This window comes from Oenanthe melanoleuca, chromosome 19 (genome assembly GCF_029582105.1).
Source record: "Oenanthe melanoleuca isolate GR-GAL-2019-014 chromosome 19, OMel1.0, whole genome shotgun sequence".
Lineage (NCBI taxonomy): Eukaryota > Metazoa > Chordata > Aves > Passeriformes > Muscicapidae > Oenanthe > Oenanthe melanoleuca.
The window spans coordinates 9,120,125-9,138,743 of record NC_079352.1 but is presented as its reverse complement, the minus strand read 5'-3'; the positions used below and the strand labels follow the sequence as shown (position 1 = coordinate 9,138,743).

Sequence of the window (18,619 nt, the reverse complement as noted above, 5' to 3'; positions counted from 1 at the left end):
TGATTGAAATTGGGTTCTCAGCCACTGTGTCCCTTGTTTGCCAAACGTGCTGGTTGGTACCTACCCACCATCCAAGGGGGTTTCTGAGTACCCAGCTCCCTGCTGAGCAATGCTTCACCTTTCCTGGAGCACTGAGGGGCTCAATGCTCTGACAGCTTTATGTGCCAGCCCAAGCTGTGCCCCAGAACCCTTGAGATCAGATCTGGGGGGCAGATCTGATGGGGGGCAGCCCCATGAAAGCCCATATTGCAGCCAGTCCCATCCTCAGGGGCTCCCAACCCCACAGCAACTCTCCTCCAGGGGTTCCTTGCTGTTCCCTGGCTGGGAGAAACAGCAGGGTCTCACACACTTAAGGCCACACACCAATGTCTTTCTTCTTCTTACTAGACTGGAGATGACACATTTTACATTTTGAAATTTTCTTCTAAAAACCACCCCCAGTCTTGATACCTGCAGCTATGGTTGTGAAGAACAGGATGAAAAAACCAACTCTGATGGCAGGCCCTTCTTTCCACAGCTCAATAAATGCTCAGAGTTCCCTTTATGACTAAATTTTTTCAGACTAGGTAAATTGTAATTTATTATTTATACTCCAGCAGTGAATAAACAGCAAACAGAAACCCTGGCAGAGTTTTAAAGGGTAAGAAGAGCAGAAATATTACTGTAGCACTGCATGGCTGTGCTGGTATAAATGTAGCTGGCTCCCAGCTGTCTCTGTGCCACAGCCCTGGCACCATCCAGAGGGATGTTTTCCCCTTGAAGTGCTACCAAACTCTTCCTTCCCTCATCCCTCCCAGGGGTGAGGAAAAAATATCCCAAATACAGTTTGGTTTCCAAGCACCCTACTAAAAAAAAAACCCAAACTGATGCAACTGCCTCCATGAGAGTGGACTGCACCTGCCTGAAAATGCAATGAGTATTACATTTGTATATAAAATGGTAAAAATCAATTTCACCACCATTTAATCCATTTAAGATAAAGCTTTTGCAGAACACAGGGAACACAGCCCTGTGCAAAGCAGCTGCCTACTTTGACCTTCTATTTTCCAGTGGTGGGGGCTGCTCTGGGTCCCTCCTGCCCCCCTGAAAGGACAATTTGCTGTGTCCTGCACGTGCTTTGGAGGGATGGGGACATGGAGCAGCTCTGCCCCAGCTGAGCAGGATGCTCTGTGCTTTCAGCAGAGGCACTCCAGGTCTGCAGGGCACAGGAAATGGCTTCTCAAGCTCATGACCAACAAACTCTGCATTTATCCAGAGCTATGGACTGACAAGGTTTCAGCAGCCCCTTCCCAAGTTCCTCTTAGGTTCACCAGAGCATTTATTACTGCCTTAAGCAGCTGAGTTTCAAAGTTCAAAAGAACTACAAACAAACACACACAAATATATAAACACTTGTTTGGGTGATTATTTAACCACCAAACACTAAAATGCTGCCTGTGCAACAAACTGGGAGGCACACATCTGTCAAAATGCTACTCCAAAATGTCTCTCCAAAGTCCACACACAAAATAATTGGCCAAAAGTGCTGCAGAAACATACAAAGAGAATGTTTTGGTGCATTCACTCAAACAGCCATCCCTTTTTCCTGGGTATAGCAGAGTCATTTATGGTATTTCCCATGCCATTCTTGGGTTTGTACCTGATTTAATGCAATCAGATGTATCAGAATTGCCATTAAAAATAATCTGATTCAAGAAAGATCATTCTTCAGCTCTCTTAGTGCTTTTAATGGCACAGTACTTTTCTCTCCAAAGAGGAAAATTTTCTTTCAAAGAGAAAAATTATGAATCAACACAGTCCCACCAGCACAGGCTCCTTGGCAAGCACAACACCCACTCATCCCAATCCCAATCCCCTCCCTTTGTTACTCTCCCCCTCTGAACAGATGCCAACACCTGGCAAATTCCAGAGCCTGCTGAACTGATTGGGTACTCCTGAGATAAGCTCAGGACTAAGGCATCAATAGGGATGATTTTTAGGCTGCACATCCCATCAAGGAACAGCTCCAGCCAGAAGCAGCCCTGCTCTGTGTACACTGCAAAGCAGCTCCCTGAACAATAAAGTATTTTCTGAAGAAGTGAAAAATCACTAAAGTGCCTCAGATTGAGCTTTTAATTTTAAGATTAAACAGAGTGTTGAGGGGGGATGGTAGAGATGGAGAATAAAGCAGGACCTCATTTCTTACCTCATCTTCAGCACCTGACTTCCTCATCAGAGCTCTTTGTATGTCTTTTCTAAACAAGATTTCCTTTGATTTCCAAAGACAAACTTTGTGTTTGCACTTATGTTTTTAATATTGTATTAATTACCAGGGGTATAATTTTAAAGATTGTATCGAGATATTAAAAGATAATACAGTTGCACTTAAATTTGTCATCTGTGCAATCGTTTGCCCTAATTTTAGATTACCAGCTCTGGAGACCTGCTCAAAGAGTAAGACTGACAGACTTTTTAATGGAGAAAATCGGGGTTCCCCTGGGATCCATACTTTTTTCTGATTCAGCAAGAAATCCCAGTGGCATTTGCTGAAAGGATCCCAGGATGGAAAATGACATCTCTCTATGAATTAGTGCTTCTCACTCTGATGCAAGTCTTCCAAATATACTCTCCCTCCACAGACATGCCTGCTACCTCTTCAGGCTTTTCAGCAGGAGGGTGAAATGTCTACTTTGAGTGCTCCAGTCCAGTCCTGTGTGTCAAACTGAAGTGAAGGAGCATGAATCTATATAAATAGACAAATTATCCACCCAAAACATGTCATTTAAAATTGAGATGCTGACACAGCCTTAGCTACAGCGCGGCTAATCAGGGGCTGCATCACTGTTTCAATTAAATATCCTTGTTTCTTCTTGCCCAGGAACTTCTGCAGCAAGGTCTGGTTTGAGGGCAGACACAAAAAGTGGCTGTGCCTGTTGGCTCCCAGGTGAAGGCTGGGGAAGGTGGGTTGGAGGCAGAGCCATCACTTAACAGAGAGCAGATATCAGCAGTGATTTACACAGCCATGGATCCAAGCCAGGGAAAAGGAGCTGACACTGCCTTTGCCCTCACCATCAGCTGCTCCCCAGGCTCCCAGCTCTGCTCCTTCCTTCACCTGCTGCTCACAGTGACCCATCCAGGCAACTTGAACCAGCTCATCCTTCAGCCCCTCCATCTGCCACACACCTTTCCTGACACTCACCTGCCATATTTCATTCAAAGGCTCTGGTCTACCTTTCTGGATTCCAGGTTTTATTTATTCTAGCAGAAATATGTGCCTATATAAATTACTTGTGGATCTATGGAGGGTCAGTGGGGATTTGCCCTCAAAAATCCTAAATGAGGCAAAATTGCTTCCTTTGCATTTTCTGAAGAGCGAGGACAGAATTGCTCTGCAGCAATTAACCCTACATTCTGTACACAAGAGGGTATCAAAATCTGCAAGAGACAGACCTAGAGAAAAGCAGATCTCTTACAGAAACATTTCAGGCCAAGCTGTGCCTGGTGGGAGGGGCACAATCCTCAATCCTCAGAACACACTGAGCGAGGTCCAACCAAGAGCAATTTGTCAATTCACTGCTAGAGCAGCTCCACAGCTGGAGGCCAATATCATCATGATATAAGGCATTTGGGTAAAGCATCTTCAAACCTCTGGTCCTGCTGAGCACCCCCAGCTCTCCAGGTTATTAATGCAAACTGGGGTGTTGGGCACTGCTGATGAGTGAAATGCTCCCTTGGACAGGATCCACCATCCTCACTTCTCCCAGAGCAGCCTGCCCGCAGGAACTTTTTGTCCTAAAAATGGTGTTTTATTTAAAGCAGGAATTCAAAAATCTTCTGGGTCCTATTGAAAGAGATCTAAAAGATCCTGCCTGTCTGAAGAAAAGAAGTTTCCACTTGTCAGTTAAATAAAGGAATAACGCACAGCCTCCTTTATAGTGTGTACTTTACCTGTCATCCAACAGCCCATTATCACGTCACGGCAGAGTGCACTTTCCTGCAGGTCACTTTGTTTAAAATGACAGGGATAATGCACATGTCAGCGAGCTGACAGTCCCCACCGTCCTTCAGAGATAAAACCCAGCCACCAGCGCCTGTTCTTATCTGGGGTACATGCCTTGGTCTATCATCTAAGTCAGGCAGAACATGATTTCTCCAGAGAGCACTTTTTTCATTTCCTGATTTTAAGAAAATCAAATAAGCACCATTTGTCTTCATCTGAATATGCTTGACCTGCTCAAATGATGATGTCTCGCATTTTATAACAGGCTACATATGCTGAATTCAAATTAACAGCAGAACAAGGCCTTTAGATCTTTGCCTGGGCTGCCAGCACAGCCTGAATAAATATGCCAGGGTGAGCAATCATCTCTCAGAACTGGGCCTGAGCTGGAGAGCTCAAAGATAGGTCTGGTTCTGACATTTGAAAAGCACTAAAATTTTTAGGGATATTTGGGTCTGCATTTAATCTCATTTCATTAAGGGGAAGACAAAATATAGATCACAGAGATGAAATACACATCTGGATTTTAAATCCTGCCCACACAAGTACTGGGATATTCTGTGTGAGGGACAGTCTTGAGTCTCTCTCTTGTATTGTGGTGTGGAAACCATCCTGAACCAGCATCCCCCCTCCATCCCCAAAAGCTGCCTCTACCTTTTTACACAGGAGTGCTGCAAGAGAAAAATTCATTGAGACAGGCAGAGGTTCAGCTCCATAAATGCTGCAGTGACAGGAAATTACACTTTTAGTTCTGGGTGCCATAAACATAGGAGCTGAAATTCCGTTTATCATCTTCCTCTGCATAAGGAACATCCTGAAAATGAATAATCACTTCACAGGATGGAATGTAATGGTAATGCATTAAAAATTCATATTGAAAAGTGCAGGTTAATATTCTGTGCAAAAACCCAACAAAACCTCCCCTTTCTGTTGTCACACTGATTAACTCCAGTGATTAGTTCCCTTATGCAAGGAAAATCATTGCATTTCAAAGTAAACAGCAGTTCTTTAACATAGTTAGCAAATTATTCAGAAACATGAGGAAAAAATCCTCTACTTCAGAAAAGAGCTGAAGGGCAAAGCTTTGGAAGTTATGTACAGAATGGTTTGAGAATTTCCTTGGCTTCCTGTTACACAAACCCTGTAGAAAACTGATTAAATTCATGGAAGGTGATTTTTGTAGTCATTGTTTCCCTCTGGATTGTACAGCATATTTGCACTTGGCTGTTGGATAAGCTGCACACCAGCTTATGATGGTGATCTCTCCTCTTCTTGGCCTGCCTTGGAGCTGGGTAACAGAACCACTCATGAAACTCTAACCAGCTCAACATTATTACAGGAACAAGATTTTCTGACATTATTTTACCCTCCCCTGACTTCCATCCCCCAATTTATCCAGGGAAAGAGGAGCCAAAAGTGATCACACTATCAAAACATCCCTTAAGGCTCAACATACAAATAAAAATCACAAAAATCCAACCTGGAAATAAAGAAAATAAACCACTTTTTCTGTGATGATTATTTCAGTTTTGCCAAAGAAAGAAGGTTAGTCTGTTCACAACATAATATAATGGCTAAAAATATTCATCAGTATGGATACCAGTTCTTCATTACTATTAGTCTTCTAAACAATAAGCAGCATCAGAGACCATTGCCTGATTATTTCAGAGTTAATTTTTTCCACTTTCCCACTCAGAAACCCAAAATCATGGAGACAGTGATCAGCAAGTTGTGCTACTTGACTTAATGTACAGCTTCCAAATGTTATTTCTAAAAAATAGATGCATCAACCATAACACTTCAGTTGGAATTTGCAGGCCCTTGCCTGCAGAGAAGCACAACAGGCACTAGCAGTGGTTAAATAACTGTTAATGAGTGCAAATGTGAGGGTCACCAACAGACTCAGTTGCTGTTACAGCTTCCAGGGGGAAGTGTAGCCATGGAAAGGGTTGGGACAGGGACAACCCACACAGACCATGGCATCAATATGCTTAAAGATGAACTGTGCAGCCTCCAAAATATTCATTTGAACTCTCTTCCCTCTGAGGTTATTCCAAAATTAAATTAGAGAGAAATTTTCTTTGTATAGAGATGCTTTAGATTAGTCCAAGAGGAAACTTTGAATAAGTAATAGATTAGGAGGAATAAGGGAATCCAATAAATTAGTTTTGCTCTCATACTGATTTTCTTTCTTACCTTTTCTTCTTGATCACTGTCGCTGTCACACTGAAACACAAAAAGAGAAAAAGAACAGGTAAGAGAAACTTGATACAGCAAAAAAAGATGAAATGCTGAATGGTAACTCTAGAGAGTCTTGATATTTATCCAGTTGCTCAATTCTTAAATAAGTTTTACTGTTGTAGGAGTAGAGCAGGCCTAGATCACTCAATGTTTCTTGAAGACAAGCATCAGAACCCAAACCATGTTTGCATTTGCTCCAAGCACAGAAGCTGTGTTGGAAACAGGACTCTAAGAACCCTGGAACTCACAGGTTTCATCCCTCCCACCAAATTCTGGGAACCAGCACCTCCCTCTGTGGGTTGGTTTTGTTTTCTCTACAGCAGTAGGTTCTGGAGAATGAATTGTTAGCATCACTCAAGACTGAGCTCACACCTCTGCAGATCTCATGGCAAACATTTCCAAGGAAATCTTCACCAAACAGGAGACCCAGACCAGACTTTCCTACCCAAGGAGCAGCTGACTGTCAGGTTCTTAGAGCACTCAGTTAAGCTCTTGATGTATTTATATCATGCTTATTGCATCTTTGAGTATTTTTGTAAGACAACCAAATTGCTTTGAAATTAGTTATATTTTGTAAATTCCAAAGGTTAACTATACAGTGGGATGTGAACAGACAGAGCCAAATACTCCCACAAATACTCCACAAATATTTGATTTGCACAAATCAACTCATCTTCTTTCTGTTGTTTAATTACAACTTTTCTGTTTCATGGCTTTTCCCTTGTCTTCATCAGTACAGGGGGTGAAAAGGTGCCTTCCCTACACCACTGAGCTGTATACTAACAAATTAGAGCTGAGAACTATTTCTAGGTATTTTAAAACTTATTTTAAATGAAGGAAAGATTAGATAAAATTACAATCTCCTTGCAGCTGATTCTAAATAGAAAAGGAAGTGAAATTTATTTAATAACTGAAGTGATTTATATAGCACTAGTTGCACCTATTTAACACCAGAGTATTTACTTTGGTAACAAACAAATGAGAAGAAATATGAAGACAGGGGGCAGTTTTAGCTTTAATTTTGAAAACCTCACACAGTGTTCAAATTAATGAACAGTCCACTTATCTGACAAAGGGAAAGCATTTCTAGAACAGCATTGCATTGATATAAAGTACTCCTACCCTACCCATAAATAAATGCTTTTTGACTTCAACAGGACTGCCTGTATGAGATTTTGGTGTGAAGGTGAGCATGGCCCTACATTTACAAAAAAACAAACTTGCCCATGGATTTTAATCCATGAAAATCATGGCACAGAATCAGCTGGAAGGGACCACGAGGATCATCCAGTCCAACTCTCAGCCCTGCACAGGACATCCCCAAGAACCACAGAGCATGTCACAAGCACGAATGGCACAAAGACTTTCCATTTCCTATTTCTGCTTCATAGCTGTGCAAAAATTCAGCTTTTGGGCTCTGTCACCTTCTCCCCCTGGATGGTCAGAGCCTGGAGTTCCCTCACTGTGAGCTCCCCAGGATCCATTATCACACCTTGTATGTGTTTCAAACCAGGGAGCAAAGGAGCAATTGCTCCATTTGTTTGTGTCTCTGCCCACCCTCCAGGCAAACTCCAAGTCATGATCAGATTAATCCAAAAGTGAAAATAAAGGGAGCAAAAGGTGTCTGTCTAAGCAGGCAAGAACAATCCCCTTTGAGCAGCAGGGCTCAGAGGATTTCAATGTGCCAGGCACATGGGCAGGTGTCCTGTGCTCAGAGCCCTCTGCAGCCTCTCCTTTACCCCAGTTTTGGTCTGATTTAAAGAATCTCTCCTCTGCTGTAGTCCTTACCGACTCATAAGCTTGGAAAAAGCTCAGGGTTTTTGTGCTCCCTGCAGCGTGGGGTACCTGGGGAGAAGAGAGCTTGCAGCACTGACATCTGAATTTGCCAGCAGAGCAGTGTCTGGGAGGCCATTTCCACCAAAGTGTTAAACCTCCAAGCCTCCTGCTCTCCCACAGTCCAGTTCTAATTTCAAGGTCTGCTTAATTCCACATCAAATAATTACTGCTATCCCCAGCAGCACCTTGTCTCCCGAGCTCAGCATATGGAAGGACCGGGGCTCTGGTGCCCGTGCTGGAAGCAGCGTGCTGCCAAGCCCATTAGAAATGCTGTGCTGCCTTCCCCCGTGCCCAGTGAGTGACAGCTCTGTGCCTGGCCAGCCGGGGTGGCTGCCAGAACAGCCTCTGAGCAGTGTGTGCCCGCATGGCACACGCTGCCATGGAATCCCACACTGACCCCGGCGCTTTGCTGGGAGCCCAGCAGGAGTGCCCCATCCAATTTACAGCTCCGGCCTCCAGAGCCCTCCCTGCCAGCCTCTGGCACAGACTGATGATGGGCAAACCCTCCAGTTCATACATTATGCAGAGGCAATAAAGGCACTCAGCAAACAGCTCCCAACCAGCCTGGCTCTGGGCAGCTCCTGCCCTCTCACACAGGGGCTGGGCACCAGGGAGAACCAGCAGTGCTGTCCTGGGCCAGGCAGCCTTCTGTGGAGCAGCTGGATGCAAGAAAAAAAGGAGGGAAAGCACAAAAGGGCTGTAAGCACTGCTCTGGGGTTGTGTACCTGTGCAGCACCTATCCATGGGTGTGTGCAGGACACACTCTGCACTGGCACCACCCATCAGACAGAGTGTGTGTAGGGGTAATGCCAAAAAGGGAGAAGAAAGGTGTTTGCTACTCAGGCTGGAAACAGAATTGGAGCAACTGCATGTTGCCCCCATGGCTGAGGGTCGGCCAGGCTCACACACACACCCCTGCTCTGACATGCTCATTTACATTTCTGGATGCAAGCTCTCCCCAGAGGTGCCAAAGCACAAGGTGCTTCCATCTCCTGCAGCCTCACTGCTACCCAGGGCTGGAAAGTGCATTTTGGAAACCAAACCTGACAACCGTGAAGTTGATTATTCAGAATTACTGGTCAATTTGAAGGCTCGAGTCTGCACTGCTCGCTCAATTCCTCAATTCCTCCAGTATTTCCCCACCTCCCAGGGCCACAGGAAGAAGTGAAATGATTTAAGTGCTCTGTGGTTCTCAGAGCACCAGCCTGTTTTGGAATTGAAGCGATGGAAATACTTTGTACTGGCCTTCTGCTTTGGGCTGTGTTTCAGTATTCCGTGTCCATTACAAAAATCTCATTTTTCAGTGGTCTCCCATGTCTTTTGTCAGGAAACCATGGCTCTGTGCACAGGCTGCCTTGGAATATTCTGCAAATAACTGGGAATCCAGTTTGGAGATGCAATGACCTGATTTTGAGGTAACTGCCACTGGAAGCTGAGGGTGATAATGTGACAAATCAGGACAAGGAGGCTGCAGACACATTTACACCTGAACAAACAGAGGCTTCTTGCTCTGATTCTCAGGCTCAAGGCACTTACTGTCCCCACTCTGAACACAAGTTGTGACTGATTACAGACACCCCAGGCCAGGCTTGAGAGGAGCCCAGAGCCAAATTGCCAGATTTGCCCTACACAACCCCCTGCCAGCCCTCAGCTGGTGCTGGGCACAGAAGTGAAGCCCAGATAGGCAGAGCTGCTGAGCACCCACAGCCCCCTGGAATGCCGAATTTCTACATGCACATGGCCCCAAATGCTGTGAGAGCTTCTCAGATCACAGCCTGACAGGCTCCTCAGTGGGAGGACCCTGCAAAATGGCTATTTTGTGTTTCCTCGAGCCTTGCACTGGCCAGAAGGGACTCAACAGGACCTATGGGACTACCAACAAAATTCAAAGCAAGCAAAGCTCCCTCAAAATGATCTTTGTTGATATAATCTTACAGGAAAAATCTTATGGAAAAAAAATCTTATGGAAATGCTAAGGGTGGTCCTAATTTCTATATACAATAATATATATAATGAGTAATAATTAGTAATAATAATAAGACCAGACTGACTGTGGTTTGCACAAAGTGGTGATAGTTATCACTGAACTGTTCCAATCCCTTAAACAACCAAAGCCACCAGCCATCCCATCACCTGACACACACACACACACACATGTGCCAAGTGTTTAAGCTTCCTTTTGTAGTATTGCTGCAACTTCCTGCTCCAGAAATGCTAATCACAGCCAGCGACCCAAAAACTTGCATTTTCATATATGTGATGCAGCCAAAATTCAAATAATTATCCCTAAAACCAAGCCCAAGTGAGGAAGAGGACATACAAAGTCAAAAGATCTCTGTGCCAACAAACCAGAAAGCTTTTCCTGCAGCCAGCCTGGGATGCAGCAGATGCATTCCCTGCAATACAGGGTGTGCACACACAGACCTGCAGTGGAAAAAGAACTTTCCAATTCCCAGCTGAGGCATAATTGCTGCTGTGCTTTTTTAGAAGAAAAGGGAAAGTGAAGATCAGGCTAAAGATGAGCTGCACCTCCCCAGTCCTGTGTCCCAGGTGGAGAAAGTTAAAATGCACAGCACATCTCCTCCAGCACCTGCAGAATGAGCCTGATCCCAGAGCCATGCTTCAAAAATCAGACACCCTATGTGGTGACAGCTCTAATTTGAGCCCATTTTAATAACTTGAGAGAGCCTGGTCCAAATCAAGCTGAGTAAAGGTCTGTGCCACCTCGCCAGCTCATTCAGGCTGAAGCAACACCATGGATTTCTCTGTACTTTGCTGATTGAACACATTCTTGTGCAAAAAGTGGCAATCATTGAATATCTCATGTACAATGACATTGAGGAGGGCATTGTTCTCTATTCTGCTCAATGGACTTTGCTGGAACAGCTATTTCATATCTTGGAGCCATTTATCATTGCCACCAAAGGAGTCAGAGCTGCTGCAACGCCAGCGCTGAACAAAGTGATTCTACTCATCTGTCTGCTGAAAAGAAATCTGAAGAAAATGAGGGAAAACCCAGACCTCAGCCTGTTCACACTGACATTTACAATATTCTTGTCCATCTCTCCACCAATGACAAACTGGCAGCCCTGGAAAGGGCAAAGATGGTATTTTAGCTATACAATTAGACCTTTGCTTCCAAGAAAAAAGGAGAAAAAAAAAATCTCCTAGATGAAAGGAGACACAGGCAGGGAATAAATGGGCAATTTTCTAATTGATGAAATGGAGACTGGCAGAGTCACAAAGAAACTAAGAGCAAGAATTTCACTTTTTTCCTTCCTATCTGTGACTGCAAGTAGCATTCAGCATGGAGCTCCTTGCCAAGGAATCTTATAGATATATATATATATAGCATCTCACAAATTGGTTAACATCACAGTCTGCTTAGCAATTCCTCACCATTATCCACTGTGATTCACTGTAAGGAATGGCTCTGAAACAGTGATGGTCTGAGAAGTTTAAGGTCTGCTTTCTTAAAAGCTAAAATTATGGATTATTCACCAAAAAGTCCCATTTTACACAAATTACCTAAGTCTGGACAAAAGATTGCAATGTTGACCTTTAATCTGAATTCCATTTTATCCAAACTACTTCACTTCAGATGAAATGTATCAGTCTTGGATATTTGAAGTTATCTTGGACCCCTTACAAGAAAAATATTCAGAACTTAGAATCTTTTTCAGCTGCAATTCTTTCTAATTCCTCCCTTCCAGGAATTTTAGGATTGTTTTCTATTATAAAATGACACAATTAGTGCATCCTTTTACTCTACCATCAACAAAACAATGGTCCGATAAGAAAGAATTACATGTTGAGTATTAAAATGAAAACTCTGAATTATATTGCTGTCCAGGATAAGGATGATCCACCTCTCATTTCTTTAGGAATTGGATATATCCTTGGCACCTGGTGGGAGGCCCAGATATTCCTGGTGGGCCACAGGGAACTTGTTGTAAAGTCAAGGGGGGATTTCCCTTCAGAAAGACCCCAAAATACCAGACAAGACAAGACAAGACAAGACAAGACAAGACAAGACAAGACAAGACAAGACAAGACAAGACAAGACCAGACCAGACCCCCTGTTCTGAGGTTTGGTTCTGCTGTGCTGCTCCCTGTATTTGCAGGGATGTTCCCTGGGTCACTGGGAGGCACTGGGAGGCACTGGGAGGCACTGGGAGGCACTGGGAGGCTGCTGGGCACTGCTGGGGAGGTGACACAGGACCTGCCAGGGGCAGAATTGCCACCCCCTGTCCTGCCAGGCTGCCCTGGGACTCAGGATGCACATTTGCTGCCTCCTTACCTGCCCTGCTGGCTGCAGGCAACATGCAGATGTCATGTTATTTTTAGCACCCTCTGAACTGATGGCAATTTGCAGTGTGTAATGTCATGTTTAGCATCCTCTCAACTCACGAGTACTTTTTCAAAAAAATAAATGATAGTAAATAATAATAAAAACGTGCATTTGTACTGATGGACTAAGTCAATAGGAAAGATTTAAACTAATCAGTGGTTAATGAAGTCAGTGCCTCATACTGCATTAGTGGGTGTTATCTGCATAAGAAAAGATTCTTATTTTTCAAAACTCCTGGTCTTAGCTCATGAGTTCTGTTTGGAATCTGAGTCTTCCAGGTACTTACAGGCTAATGAAATAAAAACACCTTGATTGACAAGAAGCAAAGCATGTTACGGGTTAAAATAATACAAGAATCTATTTTTTACACTGTGTTGTGATCCATAAAAATCACCCTGAGCCTTTCCTCTTTCTTCTCTGCCTGTGAAGCCAATTGCTTTGATTGCAGTGATATGAGCTTACTGAAATGACTTGCCCTTGCTTGTGAAGCAAATGGAACATGCTAATAGAACTTATCGCATTACCGGATGCAAAAGTGCCATAGCTCATTACTTTAAGATAAAAGGATATCATTGCAGACGGGAAGCAGAATTGACTTTCTGAGGCCCGACTTGATGATGATTTAATCAACTGCTCTCTTTCACTTCTCATCTCTGCGCCTGTCGGTTTCCCAGGTGCTGTTAAATGAGACACTCAGAAAGTGAGCAGAGGGAAAGAAATTGCTGTCATTACTTTTCAAGAAAGGAGGTATGCAAATTTTCGACAGAAAGATTGCGTTCATAATGGGCCTGGTAAAATACAAGGATCATGCTTGACAGGTGAGGGCAAGTCATTTGTACGTCCTTAAAGTGAAGCAACCATCCTCATTTAGAAATTGTGCTCGATAAGAGAAGCTACAAATGAAACCCATGCCATGGCTGAGAGCAGCCAGCAAATCTTTTGAAGACTTTGCTGCAGCAGCTCTGCCTTCAGCAGGTGCCTGGCGTGCCTTCACACATGGCTCTTCCCAACTGCCAGATGGCCAAAGTTTGACCTCAGTATCTCACAGAGATTCCTCTTAAATGTTTTTCCTTACTGTCAGCATTATATTCACAGTCTGGGGTCTGAGAGTCTCTTCCTTTCTTCACCGCTGCCAGAAATAGAAATTGCAACGAGAAAAAAATCCCCAACCAGTTAAGCGAGGGTTGAGTCAACTTTGAAAACAGAATCAAGGGGTTGGAGGCAACAACTTGTTTTCCTCTGCATGTGTGACAGATCTTGGATGGTCTGGAGCTCACACTCCATAGAGCCAAGTAAAAAGAATAACCCATGAAAAGGGCTGTGGCAGGAAGCAAGGAGGATGAAAAGATTCCTCTGCAGGGCCCAGAAGGAACCTGGGTGCTGTGTGATGGCAGCAAGAAGGGAGAGGGTGAAGAGAGAGCAACTGGATGCTCTATTGACCTGCTGGAGAAGGTCTGATATCCCAAAATTGGAAGTTAAAAAAGCACAATAATTGACATGATGAATTATGCACAGGCTAAAAACACTCTAAAGATCTTAGATGGCTATTGAGCTGTTTGGATCATTCTAAATGGGGAAATGAGAGCTACCAAGCTTTTATTGGTGTCAATCAGGTTTTCCATCAGAGATTGATAGTCAGCCACAGCAAACAGGTTCCTCAGGGACACTCTAAGCAATGGATACAGCACTTTGTCATAAAATGTTGACATTTTGTCTCAGATAACAGCATAGGACTTAAATAGAATTAATGTCATGAATATTTAGAATTAAACAAGAAACAGCTGGGAAATACTGCCACAAAGGAAGCTGGGTACAACAGAAAATAATATCAATAAGAACAGCCACTTTATTAATTCCAAGATATGTGCACTTTAAGAATTTATATTTTTTTTCCTCAAGAACACAATGCATTTCTCCCATTCATTGCTCCCATGCTTGTTTATGAAACAACTCTCAGATATGTTATTTGCCCTTTTCCCTGTGTGTCAGGTCCTTAACCCTCCATATCCACCTAACTGGGAGTGATCCAGAAATACCCTTTGGATCTGACTCACCTCTCAGCAAAAATACTGCACTGTGGGTTGAAAAGCAAGATGATGGAGGAAAGATAGCCTTGGGCTAGGACTCAGGAGATCCACCTCTGTCACTGGCTATCAGGATCACCTCAGGCAAGTCACTCACTCCCTTCTGCTGTCAACCCTCTGCTTCTCATCTCTTTGGGCTATTAAATGCTACATTCCCTAGGATTTGCTTACTTCCACTATATGTGTTTATAAAGTGTGCAGCAGAATAAGGAATTTTCCTTAGAGAATGTTGGTTTTAGGAAATAGAAGAAACAAAGAAGAAGAAAAAAGCATTAAGACCTGGATCAGGCCCTAGACACATCATGCCTATTTTCAGTATAGATCTCATCTTCCACCAACTAAAGTGTATGACCTCTGGAAAATTATATCATTTCAACTGAAAATTATTTTTATGTTCACTTAGAGCAAAGCACTCAGAGCAGCAGCAATCCAGCACTGACAGCACTGCTCAGGGGCTGCAGCAACTCTGAGCACAACATGGCTACTGAAACCCACACAGAGAGACAGTCCATTGATTTCTAGGATAAAATAATCATAGAAATTGTATCTGAAACAAACATAAATAATAAAAAGCCATCTTTTCTCTTCTTTCCCAAACAAGGCCTCTTTAGCTTTTGAGTTCTGTGTCTTCACAGTAGCCTAAATAAGTTAAACTGAATTGTATAAATAATAATGGAAATAATAATTCCCCAAACGACCCAAAACAATTGATCCTTAGGGATAAGACCTTAACAGCTGAGCTATAAACCTCTGAACACTGGATTTTAATGGATACTAAAAACCCCTTAACGAAGCCCTATAAATATAACCTGAAACAAAATGATTTGTGTTCTAAGCTGTTTGCAAACTCCCATAAATGTTCCTCATTGTCATAATGCCAGAAAAATAGCTCAGCCTGTGTACTCAGCCCTGCAAACTGGCTCCTGTGCTGTGCTTGCATTCCCTTTTCCATCTCTGCTTTATAATTCATCACTTGCACAGTTGTTATGTATTATTATTACTATTATTATTTATTGCTGCCTTTATCATTTTTGTACAATTGATAAATTGTCTGTGCTAGACCTGAGGGAAGAGAAGGATTATTCTAAATGTAGAGCAAGTAAATATAAATTGTAAAGACAATGGCACACTTTAGCCTGCCTGGCTCAAATTTCCTTTTTGACATACATGATTCTATAATTAGGAATCTGTGATCTCTTATTAGGAAATGGAAGTTTTGGGGTTTTTTTTCCTCCAGAATGCAGCAACTATAATTGAATTTAAAACAGGAGCTGCATTTCTCTTTTTAGAGGTAGGAATAATATCCCTGATTTATCAGTTGAACTCTGCCATTTTTTGTCTAAGGAGTGGCTGAGAATAAGAATATTCATCTCTGCCTGGCTGAACAGAGCAGCTGTGGCTGCCCCTGGATCCCTGGCAGTGCCCAAGGCCAGGCTGGGCAGGGCTGGGAGCAGCTGGGACAGTGGGAGGTGTCCCTGCCATGGCAGGGATGGGATGGGATGGGATGGGATGGGATGGGATGGGATGGGATGGGATGGGATGGGATGGGATGGGATGGGATGGGATGGGATGGGATGGGATGGGCTTTAAGGTCCCTGCAACCCAAACCATTCTGGGATTCTTTGATAGCTGAGGGATGTTTTCCAACAGAGCATTCACTGCTCGAGCCCCCCTTGACCAACAAGCAGTGGCAGAAGTGACTCCTTGTGTCCCAGCAGCCCCCCCAGGAATGGGGATCTCTCATTTCCTCCAGCTCTCCCTTCCTGAGCACCTCCCTCACTCAGCCCAAAGCCCTGTGTGCCTCTGCTCTGAGCAAAGGCTGCTGCTCCCCTGTTGGTTCTGCAGTGACCCCACACTGGGGCTCACAGTGCTCCAGGACACAGCCACACACAGCAGAGAGGTGGGAGAGTCATGGAATATCCCAAACTTGAAGGGATCCACCAGGGACCACGCAGTGCATCCCCTGGCCCTGCACAGACACCCCAACAATCCCTCCCTGTGCATCCCTGGCAGCTCCTGGAGCTCTGGCTGTGCCCATTCCCTGGGAGCCTGGGCAGTGCCAGCACCTCTGGGGAAGAACCTTTCCCTAAAATCCAACGTAAACCTGCCCTGGCACAGCCCCAGCCCTGCCCTGGTGCTGTCCCTGTCACAGGGAGCAGAGATGGGAGCTGTTCCTCTGTCCCTCAGGAGGAAGCTGCAGAAGCTAAGACCCAAATATCTACTTTAAAAGCCATCCTCCTGTACAAATATCCACTATGGATATCCACCTAGCATGGATGAAGAAGAGAAATGTTTGGGGTTTGGTTAGGTTTTTTTTCCCCACTGCTGCATTAACCTTACCCCAGACTAAGTAGTAAAAACTCCTATATCATAAATATTATCACAGGCTCCATGACTGTTTTCAGCAGTGCCAAATTACCTGTCACAGCCAAGGCAAGGGATTGCTTTGAATAGCTGGCTTTTAGCTCAGTGTTCAAAAAGTTATCCCTGTCCAGGAGGGTTGTGGAAAATGCAGGAGTTTTGCCAGCAGCAGCTGTGCTGGAGCAGGGCTGTGGCCAATGCAGCATTACTGACACTGCCCATGTGTTCCTTTTTCAGCTGCAGTGAGACTTCACTGTCAGGAATTATCTCTTGCAAATGTGTGCCCCACATCCTGAATGTCAAACACAGGACTGCCCACTAAATTCCTTGTCAAGAAAGAAGGGACACACTGATGCAAAACAACTCTGGGAATATGAGGATCCACAGGATGCCTGGAAGGAGCAGAAACTTCATATCTTTGATCTTTGTGGTCAACACTACCCCACAGACAAAAATTTACACTGAATTTCTGGCTGGATGATCCCAGCAAAGCACCTGCATCTTGTACAGAAAGGAATTTTAAACTACTCAACCTGTGCTCTGCAGTTTTGAGATGGATTAGGTAGAGCAAGGAAATTCATTGCTTTCTCCAGAGATAGTCTCTGTGAATACAGAGCCTTGGAATGTCACAAGGGATGTTTTAGAGAGGTAGAGGCTCCCTCTGTTTTATAGGCTGTAGATACCAAAAGACTGGAAGTTCCATTCTCATCTCTTTTGAAAATTTAGTAATAGGGAGGGAGGCTCTGAGATTTCAAACATGTTCTCCCCACAAAACCTCTGTAGGCTTTATCATCAGTCTAAAAAGCAAGTGAATAACAAGATGCAATGGGTAAAAACCAGATAAATTTAGACTGGTGCATATTTTAAAAATGGGGAATTATTTATTATTCTTCACGTAAAAACAGGGCAGATTTTTCCTAATTGAAAAAAAAAGAATAAAAAATTAAAACCTGCCTAAATGTGGTGCCCTCGTTCAGTCAGAGTTACTGTACTCCAGGCAATACAATTAATTACTGAGATCATATGGTCTGTGCTAGACAGGAGGTCACAGCAGATCACACCCTCATTGCCTTAAATGATGTGAATTTTTAAATCCCTAAACATCCACATCCTTCCCCTCCTACATCCACAGCCAGCTCGTTAATGCTGTGCATCTCCCATGATCCAGCAATTCAGGCCAGCTCCATTCAGTGACAGCAGCTCTTTCCATGCTGGAACAGTCCTGGAGGGCTGTGAACGACCTCTGAGCTTACTCTGCAGCCAGGAGGTTTTCCCATTTCCCAGGAACTGCAGATCCTGCCAGCTTTTACAGTGAATTTGGTGTTGGTGTTGCTGTGTATGTTGAGTTTTATTCATGTTCACAGAATTCAGTTTTATCATGCTGCAGGAATAGCACTTCTTCAAGACTCATTTCAGCTTTGCTATTAAGCTCGACTACCCCTTTTGAGTAATCAATAAAAAGCCTGCTACAAGAGGACACTATGATTTACAAATACAGGAAAAGAAAGAGAATGATGCAGAGCCATTGGTATGGATGTGAAGGACTGTTGAGAGGGGGGAAATAAAAAGACTATGAGAAGAATCTGAACAAACAATTTAATCTTGGAGGAAAATTCAGCAGAGCTATCCTGAGTGGCAGCTATCATAAAAAGATGCAGGAGAGATCTACGGGAAATTCAATACCAAACCTAAAATGTTCACCAATTGGGTCCTTCAGAGCAAGGGAGACAGCAATTTCTCATAAAGCTTTACAGAAGACAGCCTTGC

At 43.7% G+C, this 18,619-nt stretch overlaps 1 protein-coding gene across 3 annotated transcripts in view; it reads right to left on the bottom strand.

Annotated features, from left to right (window-relative positions):
• AUTS2 (activator of transcription and developmental regulator AUTS2) overlaps nucleotides 1-18,619 on the bottom strand; it is a 760,670-nt gene that overhangs the window by 231,462 nt on the left and 510,589 nt on the right. For all 3 annotated transcript variants that reach the window (XM_056506763.1, XM_056506765.1, XM_056506764.1), the window contains exon 5: nucleotides 6,176-6,205. In XM_056506763.1, the coding sequence (XP_056362738.1) occupies nucleotides 6,176-6,205 (30 nt within the window). The remainder of the gene's footprint in view (nucleotides 1-6,175; nucleotides 6,206-18,619) is intronic.